The sequence below is a fragment of the Pelophylax lessonae genome, assembly GCF_965119305.1.
Source record: "Pelophylax lessonae genome assembly, chromosome: 4".
In the NCBI taxonomy this organism is placed as follows: Eukaryota; Metazoa; Chordata; class Amphibia; order Anura; family Ranidae; genus Pelophylax; species Pelophylax lessonae.
The window spans coordinates 115,818,866-115,833,464 of NC_138771.1; the positions used below are offsets into that span (position 1 = coordinate 115,818,866).

The 14,599-nt window shown below is 38.6% G+C and overlaps 1 protein-coding gene across 5 annotated transcripts in view; it reads right to left on the reverse strand.

Annotated features, from left to right (window-relative positions):
* Positions 1 to 1,000: 1,000 nt before the first annotated feature.
* Positions 1,001 to 14,599, reverse strand: part of SHF (Src homology 2 domain containing F) — a 412,091-nt gene continuing 398,492 nt past the window's right edge. For 3 of the 5 annotated variants that reach the window (XM_082254702.1, XM_082254701.1, XM_082254705.1), the window contains one exon: positions 1,001 to 1,823. In XM_082254702.1, the coding sequence (XP_082110828.1) occupies positions 1,637 to 1,823 (187 nt within the window). In that variant the 3' untranslated portion in view covers positions 1,001 to 1,636. The remainder of the gene's footprint in view (positions 1,824 to 14,599) is intronic. The other 2 variants (XM_082254704.1, XM_082254703.1) reach the window with 1 other exon arrangement.

Below are 14,599 nucleotides of genomic sequence, written 5' to 3' on the forward strand. Positions count from 1 at the left end.
ACAGGACAAGTAATCATAATGTGGCCCTTTTCAGGTTGAACAACACATTGCAGTCCAAGAATGAATCATATGAGCAGCGATCAGTAAGTGCAATTATCTGTTAAGGGAGCACAGAACTTTTCCATGACAGCCCTTCATTTGTGATAGAGGCAGGGCCAGATTAACGTAGGTGCTATTGGAGCTGCAGCTCCAGGCCCCTACCTTTATATAGGCCCCGGGTTGGCCATATTCACTGTTACCGCTCTTCTGTCACTTGTAAACATAGAAGTCTGGCTTCTATGCTCGCTTCCCCAGGCAGCTCCCTCAGAACCTCCCCACACAGCATGAAGGCTGGACAAGGAGGGACAGTTGCCGATGCATGGATGTGTTTATGGGCTTCAGAGACAGCATCCCATGTTGAATTAGGCATGCATGGCTGCACCCTTCCTCCTCTAGGTGCATGCCAAGGCACGGCCCTTAAGGCCCTTCAAAATCCTCAGCACCAAGCCCATGATGCTCTTAATCCGGCCCTGGATAGAGGGAGGTAATGGTATTGTTAAAATATTTAAAGACCACATAAACCCAAGAACCTAAGTTGGCTGACATGTAAAAATGTATAAAATGTACAGCTCTACAAAATAGGCAATTCACTTATAGAGGCTTATCATAAGTGAAGACAGTGTTTGTTCAGATTCTGCGGGAACACCTTTCCAGACACAACTGACATCCCGTATGATAATCCTATTGATAGAGGCCACATCCGGCTCCTTCTCAACTTGAAACAGCTGAGAAAATAAAGTTGGATGTTCTCCGCTATGATGTGTATAATTTGAAAGGAAAAAAAAACAACTAAAATTCAGGTAAATTGTGGTAATGTTTAGACAATTAAATATTGTATTAATTACTTATTTTGCAAACTGTTTAACTGATTGCTCTTTAAATATTGTTGGCGTTCTTCTTTAACAAAAGAAAATATGGGCTTTGGAAGGAAAGAAATTAGGCTTGCATCAGGTTTAAAATACTAATCATACTTGCAGTTTAAAACATTCAATCAAATAATGGGAATATGGTGTTTCATGGGAGGAAATTGGGGAACCTAAACAAGTCTTCATCTAATGCTACAAAAATAAACTTTTTAAAAAACTTGTATGTAGTTATTGCATTCACCATGCCCCCAAAAACTGAACTCAAGTCCACAATCTGCTCAGTTCACTTGGCCTCTTTTACACCTTAACAAGATAATACAGTATTGCTGAAGATTTTGCAGAAATTTTGTTACATATGTTCGCACACACACGGTAAACTAGGGATCAAATTCCCTTTTTGTTAATGGTTGTAGAACAACTAGGGTACAGAAAAGTATATATGGAAATCCAACAAAATGTATTTTTAAATCACAAGATTAAGCTGAAGATAGTATTGCAACTTGTCAGGACATATAGCCCCAGATCATTGTATATGAAAGAACAGGCACTGTACCCATTCAAGTGGATTACTTTTTTTAAATTACGCTTAAACTAGAACCGTAACTTTAAAAATGGTCACCACTCATCATTTTCAAAGTCTATGTAAAGTACCACCACTTAGTGTTTTAGTTTCCATTCCGTAGATCAAAATTAGGACAGTCCATGTTTCTTTAGCTGCCACAAGCTCAGTGCTACAAAGTCCGGATTGCAACTGGATAGAGCAAGGACATATGTTCAGCTCCCTTTATTGGTAACTTGTGGGTGGTATAATAATTGATTATTTCTGGCACACTGTCAAAAGGTTGGCTGTTCTGTCCCAATATATACTGGTTTTCTTTGGTACGCGAGAGCTTCATGTGCATGAATCCTTGGCTGCTCCTATAAAAGAAAAATATAGGACAGTATTACTTAAGAAAGCTTCAAGCATGTTTGCTTTTTTTTTTTCAGATGTGTATTATATTATCTATGCAGCAATAAAATCTTAACATTGCATGAATCTCAACATACATTCATTTACAATACAAGCCAGACGTAATCATAAAATGAATCTATAATATTGTTAACTGAGTTATCAAACTATTAATTTATTTCAATTGGCACTGGCACCCATATTTGCATCCTATTACAAAGTAACGTTTGTTAAACTTGTAGTAATTCTATACGTTTAATTTGTTGTATATAAAAAAAAAAGTTTCACATATTTGAATGTTTAAAATAGAATTAGTAGAGTTAAGCATAATCAATAATAAAAACAAATAAACTACTAACTTCCAGTTATGAAAATTTACAGTTTAAGTGGATAACACACAGGGATACTTTATTTGGGATGAATTTTATTGAATCTAGCAATCTTCTAGGAGGAATTTCAGCTCAAGATACAAAAAAAGTAAATTTGCCATTTATGCATAAGCAAGCAGGTGTTTGGAAGCCTGCATTGTTTCGCTCATTAACCAAATGTCAATCAACGTAGATTTATAAACATCCTAGAAGCCAAGGGGCATAAGTTCACAAGCTGTGCATTTGGTATCACCCAATCACTTTCATGGTATTGTGAATTGCTGCTTAGTCCTCTAATTGATCAGCTGTAGCAAATGGCTAGGAAGACATTGTAACACACCTTTAGAGTCTTCATATAGAGTTCCTGTAGCCCACCAATGCTATTTTGTGATAGCAATAAAGTAAAATGAAAAAAAAAAATAAAAAAATTAGACCCCTAATGCCTGAAGGCAAAACTAATCCTAACCCCTGAACACAGTTTGAAACTTTGGAATGCACAAGTACACATTTATGTGGCACTTCAGAACAAAGCCCACCACCATGATCCTGCATTTATGAGTGATGCTGGCTTCAATAAGTTAAAAACAACTCTGTTGCCCCATGCACACCTACAAATGCACACATTGGGTGCACACATGTATCCAAACTGTGATTGCACTACAAAAGTGAGGTATCATTAAATGTTGGGGGATAGCAACAATTTTAGGCCATCATTCAATGTTCACTCTAAACGAATGACCTGTAATGGTCTTAAAGCATCTCTTACGGACAATTTTTAGTATGGAAATTTTTTTGCCATTTCACAGGCACACACAATTTTAGGGCTTGACAGGTTTGGTAGCTATTTACTCAACACAACCCCATCTTTTTCATTGTACCAAAAATGGGTATCATTGTGTTTGTGCTGTGTGTATCTTTTCCTGAAAATACAGATTTGATCAACAGTTGTACAAATATTACGTAACATCAAAATTTAATTTGCAACAGTTTTATTGTACAGGACCTCTGCTTTAAGAAAACATAATTTGAGGGTTTTAATTTATCTTCTAGCAAAGAATGCAGATAATAAAATGTGTAGAAGAAATTAAAAAACTGCTACAGTATTGAAGTGGTTAAAGGCTTTCTTAAATTAAAAGGAACCAAAAAACCCACAACTAAAGGGCCATTTACACTCTAAGATTTTCTGAAGACTTTTTCCTTCAGATTTACCTTTTCTATGTAGTGCAAGGGTCTGCCAGATTGCATACAAATTGAAAATGTTTAGGTTTGACCTCATATTGTATGGTTTTGCTAAGTCTAAAGGAAAAAGTCTTCAGAAAATCTTATAGTGTGTATGGCCCATAAGATATTGTATTGCAAATTACTTTCCTAGGGCTTCTGTACAAACTTTCTTTACTGTGTTTTATGAATAAAAAAAAAAACAATTTACATCAACTTAACTTAAATACGATTTACAGAATTTTGAATATAACAATTTTTGTGCTTGGTTTTTCTCTATTAACAAGTGGAGATTTAACCTCCTCTATATGGCTTTTAGAGCCTGCGCAGCAGTCGATTAGAAGAATCTGCTGCTCAAAATACAACGTACACAAAAACTCATCTCCAGGACAGCTCAATATGAAGTTTTAATCAGACAAATTGAGTCATAAGGCAGGCTGCTATTGCTCTGCTGTTGCTTTAGCAAACCCATTTTGCTCTGGGAATCTGAGGTAATTTAAAGGGTTGTATATCAAGTAGTGCAGCGCTATAAACATCAAAATTAATTGTGCTAAAGGAAAAATAAACGAATGCAATATGGTGATATAATAAGCATCAAATCATAAGTCCATTCAGCATATGGAGATAAAAAGTCCACTTAAAGAATGAAGATCCCAAGGTGTGAAAAGCAGAGTGGAAAACAGGCACCCGTGCGGATAGACAAGGTGGCAGCTTACCGCAACACGTGGCCCTCCAAATTAATGGAAGGGCCACTTAAAGCATGAGATATTAACTCTTGTGGGCTGGACTCTCTCCTCTGCACGAACAGACCAGGCTTGCAATTCATCTATCATCCGCTTATTCACAGATTCAGGTATGACTCCAATAAATGTGGCAATATGTGGAGGACAAAAGTAAACATAGTGTACTCCGGTGTGATAAGAGATACGACTTTATTCAAGGTTCTACTTACAGTGTAGTTGATACATACAGGCGACTGAATAAAAAGCGGTGTCCCGCTGTAACAAGCATAAAAGCCGGCGTCCTGGGGGCGTGACAAATCTGTGAATAAGCGGATGATAGATGAATTGCAAGCCTGGTCTGTTCGTGCAGAGGAGAGAGTCCAGCCCACAAGAGTTAATATCTCATGCTTTAAGTGGCCCTTCCATTAATTTGGAGGCCCACGTGTTGCGGTAAGCTGCCACCTTGTCTATCCGCACGGGTGCCTGTTTTCCACTCTGCTTTCCACACCTTGGGATCTTCATACTTTAAGTGGACTTTTTATCTCCATATGCTGAATGGACTTATGATTTGATGCATATTATATCACTATATTGCATTCGTTTATTTTTCCTTTAGCACAATTAATTTTGATGTCTATAGCGCTGCACTACTTGATATACATTATGATTGGGATTGCTATGAATCCAGTGTTCTAGCCGCTATTTATTTATGTAATTTACTATATTATACTAATTATCATTAAGCGCAGGATTCCCCCCTTGATTTTATTTAATTTAAAGGGTTGTTTGGATATTGAATATTATACACAGTTAAAAAAATACGACCACCAGGCAGATCTCCATTGGATCCCACCCCTTAATAGGGAACACCATGGAACACCATACGTATTTTCAAGAACAACTGCCACAAATTCCAGGTATCAACCTCCCGAGTCCTTTCACACCTATTAGACACAATTCTGACTTTACCCCCGGACTGACAGACTCCTTCCTCACAGACCTATGGCCTGATCAGTGCATTAAGGCTGAACATTTTTTTTGATGACAGAGAATTCATCACTCTTTCAGCCCTCTGCTCACGCACACCTACCTCTAGCGTCCCCTTTTGGTCATACTTACAAATCAGGCACTTCCTGAACAATCCAAATACCACACCTAGCAACTCACACCCCCACACTCCCTTTGAAGCGTTATGCGCCAAACACGAACCTCAAAGGCACCGGATATCGAACATATACACTATGTTATTCCCAGACAGAGCCTCTACATCTGGCAAATGAAAACGGAAATGGGAACAAGATCTGAATGTCAATCTCACAGATGCTGAATGGAAACTGATACATACACTCGCTCACATGGGATCAATTAATGTCACAACACAATTAAATTATTTTAAATTGTTAACAAGATAGTACATGACCCCTCTGAAACATCATAAAATCTTTCCCTCCACACCTCCTAAATGTTGGAGATGCGACAATTACACAGGATCAATCTTACACATCTGGTGGTCCTGCCATAAAATCCAACGATTCTGGAAAGAGGTACACCGCCTCATTCAACAAATCACAATTTACACTCTAGACTACTCAACTCCTTCTACACCACTCAACGACACCAAGACAACCATATCTCAGATCCTTAGCAATGCACATAGTGAATGCGGCTAAGCTTTGTATCCCCTGTCACTGGCGGTCACCTGACCCCCCATCTATGAAAGAATGGCTCAACAGGATTAAAAGAATCACCGAAATGGAAGAACTCATCCACCAAACCAGAGAAACTCCCCAGAAATGTAACTTAACTTGGGCTCCCTGGTAACACTTTACCACAACAGATGAGTACAACATTCTTATGACTTAACCCAACTTGCCCCCTAACTTCCAGCATTTGACGGAGGAGAGGGGAGACCCACCCCCCTTTTTTCTTCCCCCCCCCTTCCCGCTTACACCATACAACCCTCTTACTCATACATTCTCTTTTTCCCTTTTTTTTTTTCTCTTTTTTGCTACCCATTCGTTCATCACTTACATCTACTTCATTGCTCCTCGTAAAGGTACGGTGGAAAAGCCTCGAAAATCACTATAAAACACAAAGCAAAGGTTATGCACCCCTCATCTGACCTCCACACCATAAAGGTGGCCATGGATTATCTCAGTTTACGGACACAGTTAGATTCTCTTGCAGTGTCCGTTGGGGAGACACGTTGTCCAAACACCTTTCAGCACAACTCAAGTAACTGAGGGATGACAGTGCACAACATGATACATCCCATCACAAATGTTATTATGCTGCCTTGCACTGTTTTATGGTCGACTTGCGACCTCCTAAAGGATGGCTCACTAACTTTTGTCATTGTAACGTAAAAGATTTATTCTCATTTAATCTGTTAATAGTATGTAACTTTCTTATTGTTAACCATTGTTGCTCAACTTTGATATTGACTTTCTGTTTACTAAAATCTTAATAAATATGTTGAAAGAAAAAAAAAGGTTATATATTTAATAAAAACTAAAATAAACCAAGAACTATTGTACTTTTTATTCCAGATAAAATATTCACAGCACATCTATCACAAAGAAAAAAAAAAAAACATGAGAGGTTTGTTTTTGGGTGGAATGAGCAGTCTGAAGGTGATGTAGTTATCTTTTGATAAAGGAAAAAAAAAAAAACCCAAAGAACAAAAAACTTGCATATAAAGAAATGGCGAAGATAATATACATAGAGGGCAATGCTGAAGCACTTTAAATGATTCAAGGTATATTATTAGAGCTGTGCTGTCTTTTCTCATTAGGCTCAGGAAGGTTATCAGGAGAGGTTTGTCCTGGCTTTCAAACCATCTGCTGGATGCATGGCTCTCAGGGGAAAGGCGCACAAGTGCTGGAGAGGACAAGCAGAGATGAAGTATATGTCTCTGCAGTGTGACAGCATTACAATTTAATTAACTAGTTCGCTTCTACTGGGTTCTACTGGGAATAATTAAATTGATGCATAACATATAGCTAGCCCACCACAACACTGTTAATAAAGAGGGAACACAAAGGGTATATCTAAAAAGTATATATACTATACATCTTTTATTTTGCCAAGCTAGCTATGATAGAACATGTGGGAGTGACATTGGTAGAAAAGTGTTAAATGAGCTGACTGCTGTATTCTGAAATCTGATTGGTTACTATAGGTTTCTGCAATATTCACATTATCCTTGCTCTTATAGCCTTCTTCAATAACTCTATTAACACTTACAAAAACATCTCTATACAGCAAATAAGAAACACAAAGAAACTGCAATATAATATAATTACAGTGTAAAGACATTGCACTTCTTTTCTCCTTACAGCATTAATTTGATTAATAAAGGCATCTGTTGCTTTAAGCAAACCACAATAGATAAATGGTTTCTGGAGAACTATCAAGGTTTCTAAACTAACGCTGACAGCTCAATATACAAGAAGATTTATAGCAAAAACCTCATCTATATCTTTTGGTCTTTCTGCTTTGTCAACTAAAGACATATTTATTTAAGTGAAGAGGAAGATTTATCTAGCTTTCCTACATCTGGTGTTTAATCAATTGGATATAAACTGAAAAGTACTTATAAAGTGACCCTGGTGCCACTTCAATGTGATTTTCTTTGTCTCTGACTTGTGAAGGATGAAAAGGAGCCACAAGGATGAGCAATTCAAAGAGAATTTTTTACTGCAGGGAAAAGCTGCCAGACTTGAGGATGGGAACTTTGCCCACAAGTCGGTTATTCTTCTGCCAGTCACATCAAACATTGAGCACTTAATGCCCTGTAGAAAATTTGCATTTTTATTTTGCAAATATTAAAACCTGTGTGTGACCTTCTAGACTTAATCAGTCACTTTAAAAGTATAAGTTTTTTGTCCCTGACCTTGGATCAGCATTGGTCAGGCAAACAAAAACCTAAATAAGTTGTATCCACAAGAACACAACTGTCAACTGGTTATATGGTTATACAGTTTATCCCTTGGAAATCCACAGATATAAACTGTAAAACTTAACCAGTTAACAAGAGTTATTAGATAATATACCGCTTTGTTATCCCATTAAGCATTGTTTTATCTTCATCTAGAATGGTTTATCTTCTGCTCCCCTCAATAAACACTTCATAGAGATTGACAGTTAACTCCCTACTCTTAGTTCTGTCCACCTAGGAGTTTTGGGTGTAACTTCCCAACTTTGTGTGTCCCAGGTGTGCACTCCAAGAAACTAAGAAAGTTCCTGAAACTTTCAGGTGTTTTACCTCACTAACATCTACCAAAAAAGAAATCAGTTTTTGGGTCACTAACATCTACCAAAAAAGGAAATCAGTTTTTGGGTGGTCTGATCCTTTAAACAAACAAAATCATAAAACAAATGCATAAGAGGGAGTGATGCCTTTCTAATGGAAATAATTAAAAAAGTGTTTTTTTTTTTTGGGACCTTAACTGAGGCCATGGCGCAACAGGCCACCTGTCTCCATCCATATTACAGTTAAAGATGAAAAAGAGGGTTGGAACTTTGAATGAGGTGCGTGACAAGCAGTTGGTAGATAATCAATGCATATTGACACATTAATAATTCATATATTAACACAAGTGGAATCATGATAATGCAAAATAAACCATATTTATGGTAAATTTGTTAAAAAAAAAGCCTCAGCAATAAATAATAAAATTGAAATTCATAGCGTAACAATTCATACATGGGCTAGAACATGATTGTCAATAGTACGGTGGGATCATAATACACTAAAATATGGGTATTGAGTTGGGAGCTGATTGTATCAAAAGACAATATAATGATGATTCATGATTGGTAACAAATCCATATATAAAAAATCAAACATGTAAACGCATGATAGTAACAAAAGATTGCATCCTATAGGCTTGTGTTAATATATGAATTATTAGGATGCCAATATGCATAGGATGCCAATATGCATTGATTATCTACCAACTGCTTGCCACACACCTCATTCAAAGTCCCAACCCTCTTTTTCTTCTAATGGAAATAACAGACACAGATCAAAGAAATCAAGCATGGAGATCTCACCAGGAATGCTTGAAAGATAGCAGGTGGTTTACCACTTTTGCATCTACCAAAAAACTCAAATATTAACTTTTCCTGGACTGACACAAAATGCTGCTCATACGGTATTTCTACACATAAAAAAATGGAAGGTTGTGCACCAGAAGCCATTCAGGCACTGTTACACTGAATTATGCTGCCAATAGAACACATTTTTAGGCACTGGGAGAGGCAATTGGTCATCTTATATTAGGAGGACACAGCCCCACCTTTGCACTGTAATGGTCCTCATTCATAGTCCAAAATATGGGCAAGTGACACAAATTACAGAGGAGCAACATTTCACAACATAGTAGCATAAAAGTGGAGAACAACCTTACAAATATTTTAGCAGGCAAAAAGGTTGGTAGTATTTCAGCTGTGTATTTATTGCTTTGGCTTGTCTTCTGGCCTTTTAAACAAAATGTGGAATTTAGTAGAGGCAAGAATTTTCTAACCTCTAATGGCCCCAGGAATCTCCCATACTGCAATGCTTGTCTGCTCAAGCAGTTGAGCATGGTCAGGCAGTAGACTTAAACAGGATAATAACCTAACTCTTCAATGGAGACAGCAGGTCAGTAATCCTGGATTCTATCAGCAACAGACCAGAAAAGTAATTTAGTTGGTTGAATTCACAAATAGCCTGTAATTATGCAGCTTTCTGTGTTTTAACATGGTGTATGGTGTTGTTTTTAGTGCATCAACAAGTAATGAAGACATGTCAAGGCACATTTTTTGGTACCTTCTGCTTGCATTTTGTATGTTACTTTATGAAAAAGGAGAAATAATCAATACCATCTGCTGTTGATATACTATGTTGGATTAAACACAAAAAAAAAAAAAGGGCATTTCATGTGTATTTACTGCACGACTATTGCCTTCTATAGGTGCGGCAAAATGCACACTGATGCAAACACATTGCATTTCCTGTATGGCAACTGTATGTTTACTGTGGTTTCCCCATGTCAACTAAATGCATTGTACCCCTAAAAAATGCTTAGATTGAAGTCTCAAAAGCTATTTCCATATGACAGCTATACAGTATCTCACAAAAGTGAGTACATCCCTCACATTTTTGTAAATATTTTATTATATCTTTTTGTGTAACAACACTGAAGAAATTACACTTTGCTACAATGTAAAGTAGTGAGTGTACAGCTTGTATAACAGTGTACATTTGCGGTCTCCTCAAAATAACTCAACACAGCCATTAATGTCTAAACTGCTGGCAACAAGTATGAGTACACTTCTAAGTGAAAATGTCTAAATTGGGCCCAAAGTGTCAATGTATTGTGTGGCCACCATTATTTTCCAGCACTTCTTTAACCATCTTGGGCATGGAGATCACCAGAGCTTCACAGGTTGCCACTGGAGTCCTTTTCCACTCCTCCATGATGACATCACGGAGTTGGTGGATGTTAGAGACCTTTCACTATTCCACCTTCCGTTTGAGGATTGCCTAACAGATGCTCAATAGGGTTTAGGTCTGGAGACATGTTTGGCCAGTCCATCACCTTTACCCTCAGCTTCTTTAGCAAGGCAGTGGTCGTCTTGGAGGTGTATTTAGGGTCTGTTGGAATACTGCCCTTCGGCCCAGTCTCCGAAGGGAGGGGGGGGGGATCATGCTCTTCAGTATATCACAGTACATGTTGGCATTCATGGTTCTCAATTAACTGTAGCTCCCCGGTGCCGACAGCCCCAGACCATGACACTTCCACCACCAGGCTTGACTGTAGGCAAGACACACTTGTCTTTGTACACCTCACCTGGTTGCCACCACACACACTTGACACCATCTGAACCAAATAAGTGTATCTTTGTCTCATCAGACCACAGGACATGGTTCCAGTAATCCATATCCTTGGTCTGCTTATATTCAGCAAACTGTTTTCAGGCTCTTGTGCATCATCTTTAGAAGAGGCTTCCTTCTGGGACAACAACCATGCAGACCAATTTGATGCAGTGTGTGGCGTATGGTCTGAGCACTGACAGGCTGACCCCCCCCCCCCCCCCCACCCCTTTAACCTCTGCAGCAATGCTGGCAGCACTCATACGTCTATTTCCCAAAGACAACCTCTGGTTATGACACTGAGCACTTGCACTCAACTTCTTTAGTCGACCATGGCGAGGCCTGTTCTGAGTGGAGCGCACGTGACTTCCTCAGGAAGTCACGTGATCTCGTGACGCAACGTGTAGGAGGTACCCGATACCCGGAAGTGACATGTTGGATGGGACTGAGCTCCCACAGCGCTTGTATTTTCACTTATATGCTGGATGAAAGAAATCTAACTGTAAGTTTACTACTATTTGTGCATAATAAAAGTATGTAATACTGCACCATGATGGCATTATCTTTTTAATGAGTCCCTGAGCAAGGAGGATAGAGTAAGGAGAACGCACCCCAAGGATACTAGTGGAAGGAACCCCAAGGGATTTTATAAGACCGGAAACCTGCACAGGATCCCCCTGGAAGGATCTAGTACCATATTAGAATAAAGGAGGAAAAGGAACCATCACTTTCCCTGATATATACTACAGGCGTATTACCCTCATAATAGAGGTGAGAGTTTAGCACACCTAGAGGTGGAGGAAAAAGTCACTATATTTATTCATCATCACCCACAATAAAAATATACTAAGAAGTGTGAAACAGTATTTTTTGTAGATTGATTGGACATTTTAGAATTGTGATTGGACAGTTTAGGATTGTGATTTTGCATATTTGCACAGATTGGCTTATGTATTATTAATTCACGTTTATTTATATTTTTATGAGGAATATCACCGTAAGCACCGTGCAATTTAAATCAGCACTTATATATGCTTATATGTTATATATTATTACTGTTTGGATTTAGGATTTTGATCTTTTACCCATCCGTCCACAGCTGGTTAAAAGAGGTGCCACAGCATAATCCCACTTTGCAAACAGCACAATATTTTATATATAAAAAAGGACACACATTATAAAAAGGATACACAATATATTTTTAAACATATTTTTATCTTTTTCACGTTTTATCACATGTAAGCACTTTATATCAGTTTTTCACTTTGAAGCGCACCACAATCCCCATTTTATATCTCACATAACCGTTTTATAGTATCAGTATCCGTGGTGCAGCATCAAGGTAATCAGCAGCACCCCAGATAGCACAGGAACCACACCCCTCTATATACTACTGTTCGGAGTGGAACCTGTCCTGTTAAACCACTGTATGGTCTTGGTCATCGTGCTGCAGCTCAGTTTCAGGGTCTTGGCAATCTTCTTATAGCCTAGGCCATCTTTATGTCGAGCAACAATTAATTTTAAATCCTCAGAGAGTTCTTTGCCATGAGGTGCTATGTTGAACTTTCAGTGACCAGTATGAGAGAGTGAGAGCACACCTGCTACCCATTCACACCTGAATGGGGAGCAGGTCCGCTCTCATCCGATTCACCTTGTAACACCAATGAGTAACATGACACCGGGGGAGGGAAATTGGCTTATTGGGTCCAATTTGGACATTTTCACTTAGGGGTGTACGCACTAATTTTTGCCAGCGGTTTAGACATTAATGGCTGTGTGTTGAGTTATTTTGAGGGGACAGCAAAGTTACACTGTTATACAAGCTGTACACTCACTACCTTACATTGTAGCAAAGTGTCATTTCTTCAGTGTTGTCACATGAAAAGATATAATAAAATATTTACAAAAATGTGAGGTAGGGCTCTTTCACATGGTCCGCCTCCGTAGGCGGATCCGTGCTGCTCCGTGGGGATCGATCTGCGATCCCCGCTGAGCCGGCGGATGACAGCTCCGTCTCCGCTTGCAGTGCGGAGAGGGAGGTGTCACAGCCCCCGCTTATCTCTATGGGGAATCGGATGAGAGCGGACCGCCTGTTTTCTCTCATCCGATACCATCCGATCCGATCCCCAGGACGGATGGAAAATAGGGTTTCCATCCGTCCGGATTTCACGGACAGGATCGGATGCGGATGGCGGTGTGTGTCAGCGGACATGTCACCGCTGACATCCGCTGCTCCATAGGGCTGAATGGGGCATCTGATCAGATCCGCCTAAAAAACTGACAGGCAGATCTGAACGGACCGCCTGTGTGAAAGAGCCCTTATACTCACTTTTGTAAGATACTGTATACAATCTCTAGTAATCCAAGTTCCTTTCAGATTTTTTATTTAATATTGACATGCTTGAGTCTTAACTTACATACTCCTTCAAATCTCTAAGCACTGGATATATCCTTCAGCTCTCAGTGCCACATGGAGCAACTGGGGATTAAAGAAAAGATAAGTATATACCATGGATAAAAAGATGGGGGGGAGGGGTTTAAAGTAAAAGTGTAAATTTGCAGTAAATGGGTAATACGGTACACAGGTTTGGATGGAAGGCCACCAAAGTTTGTGTGTGTGGTATGAGTTGTATATGGGACAGGAAATTTAAATTCAGGAAACAAAGACTTGATGCTTCTGTGCCACTCATTCATTCTGTACACTAAAAGGTTCAGCTGAAACCATTTTAGTAATGACCACCCATTAGCTGCTGGAATTTTCAGAGAATCAGAATGGGGAAGGCAAAGAATATAGGGCTGATTGTAGTGTCCTTCTCTGCGCTGTGCCATCAGGAATTTTTTGTAAATTTGTATAGAAATATTTCTTCAAACATAAAGGCTATATTTATGTAAGTTATTCTGATATTAACAATGAAACTGAAATAAAGTTTCTCAATACAAATATAAAGTTTATAAATAACATTTGGTAATCCAATATTACTGGCAGCACAATGGCTCATGGATCGCACTATTGCATTTACCCCACTAACTGCAAACAGACACAAGTGACAGTAATAAGCCACTGTAATTTATTTCTGGCCGTCACAAAAGCATTTGTGAAAAAGACAGTCACTGCAGTAGAGATATCCACAATTTTATTTTATATTACAACACATACATGATTCCCTATTATAAAGTGTCAAAAACTTGCGGCTGAAATATAATTTAGTACTGATAAATTTGCCAGGCTTGTGTGATTCAGAATATTGCCCCCCAGGTATATGGCTCATTTTCTGCTCCTGACATTTTGTGTCCTCTGCCTTTAATGAGTTAGCAGAGCTGGAACTTTTGGCATTTTACTGACATTTCCTCTTAAAGAAAAGGTAGAATATCATGTAGCTGCGCAAGCAACATGTTTTGTCTGTATTTATCGGAGTCTGTCTGAAAAGTGTGTCTGTCACACTCTTGTTCTCATTCATGTACAGCAACATATTTGCCATTTTCAAGGCTTTTCGTGAATCAATTAATGTTAACACATTTTGATAATGTCAGGAATGAATAACACTATCACCCTAGAAGTACATTGTTAAAGAAGG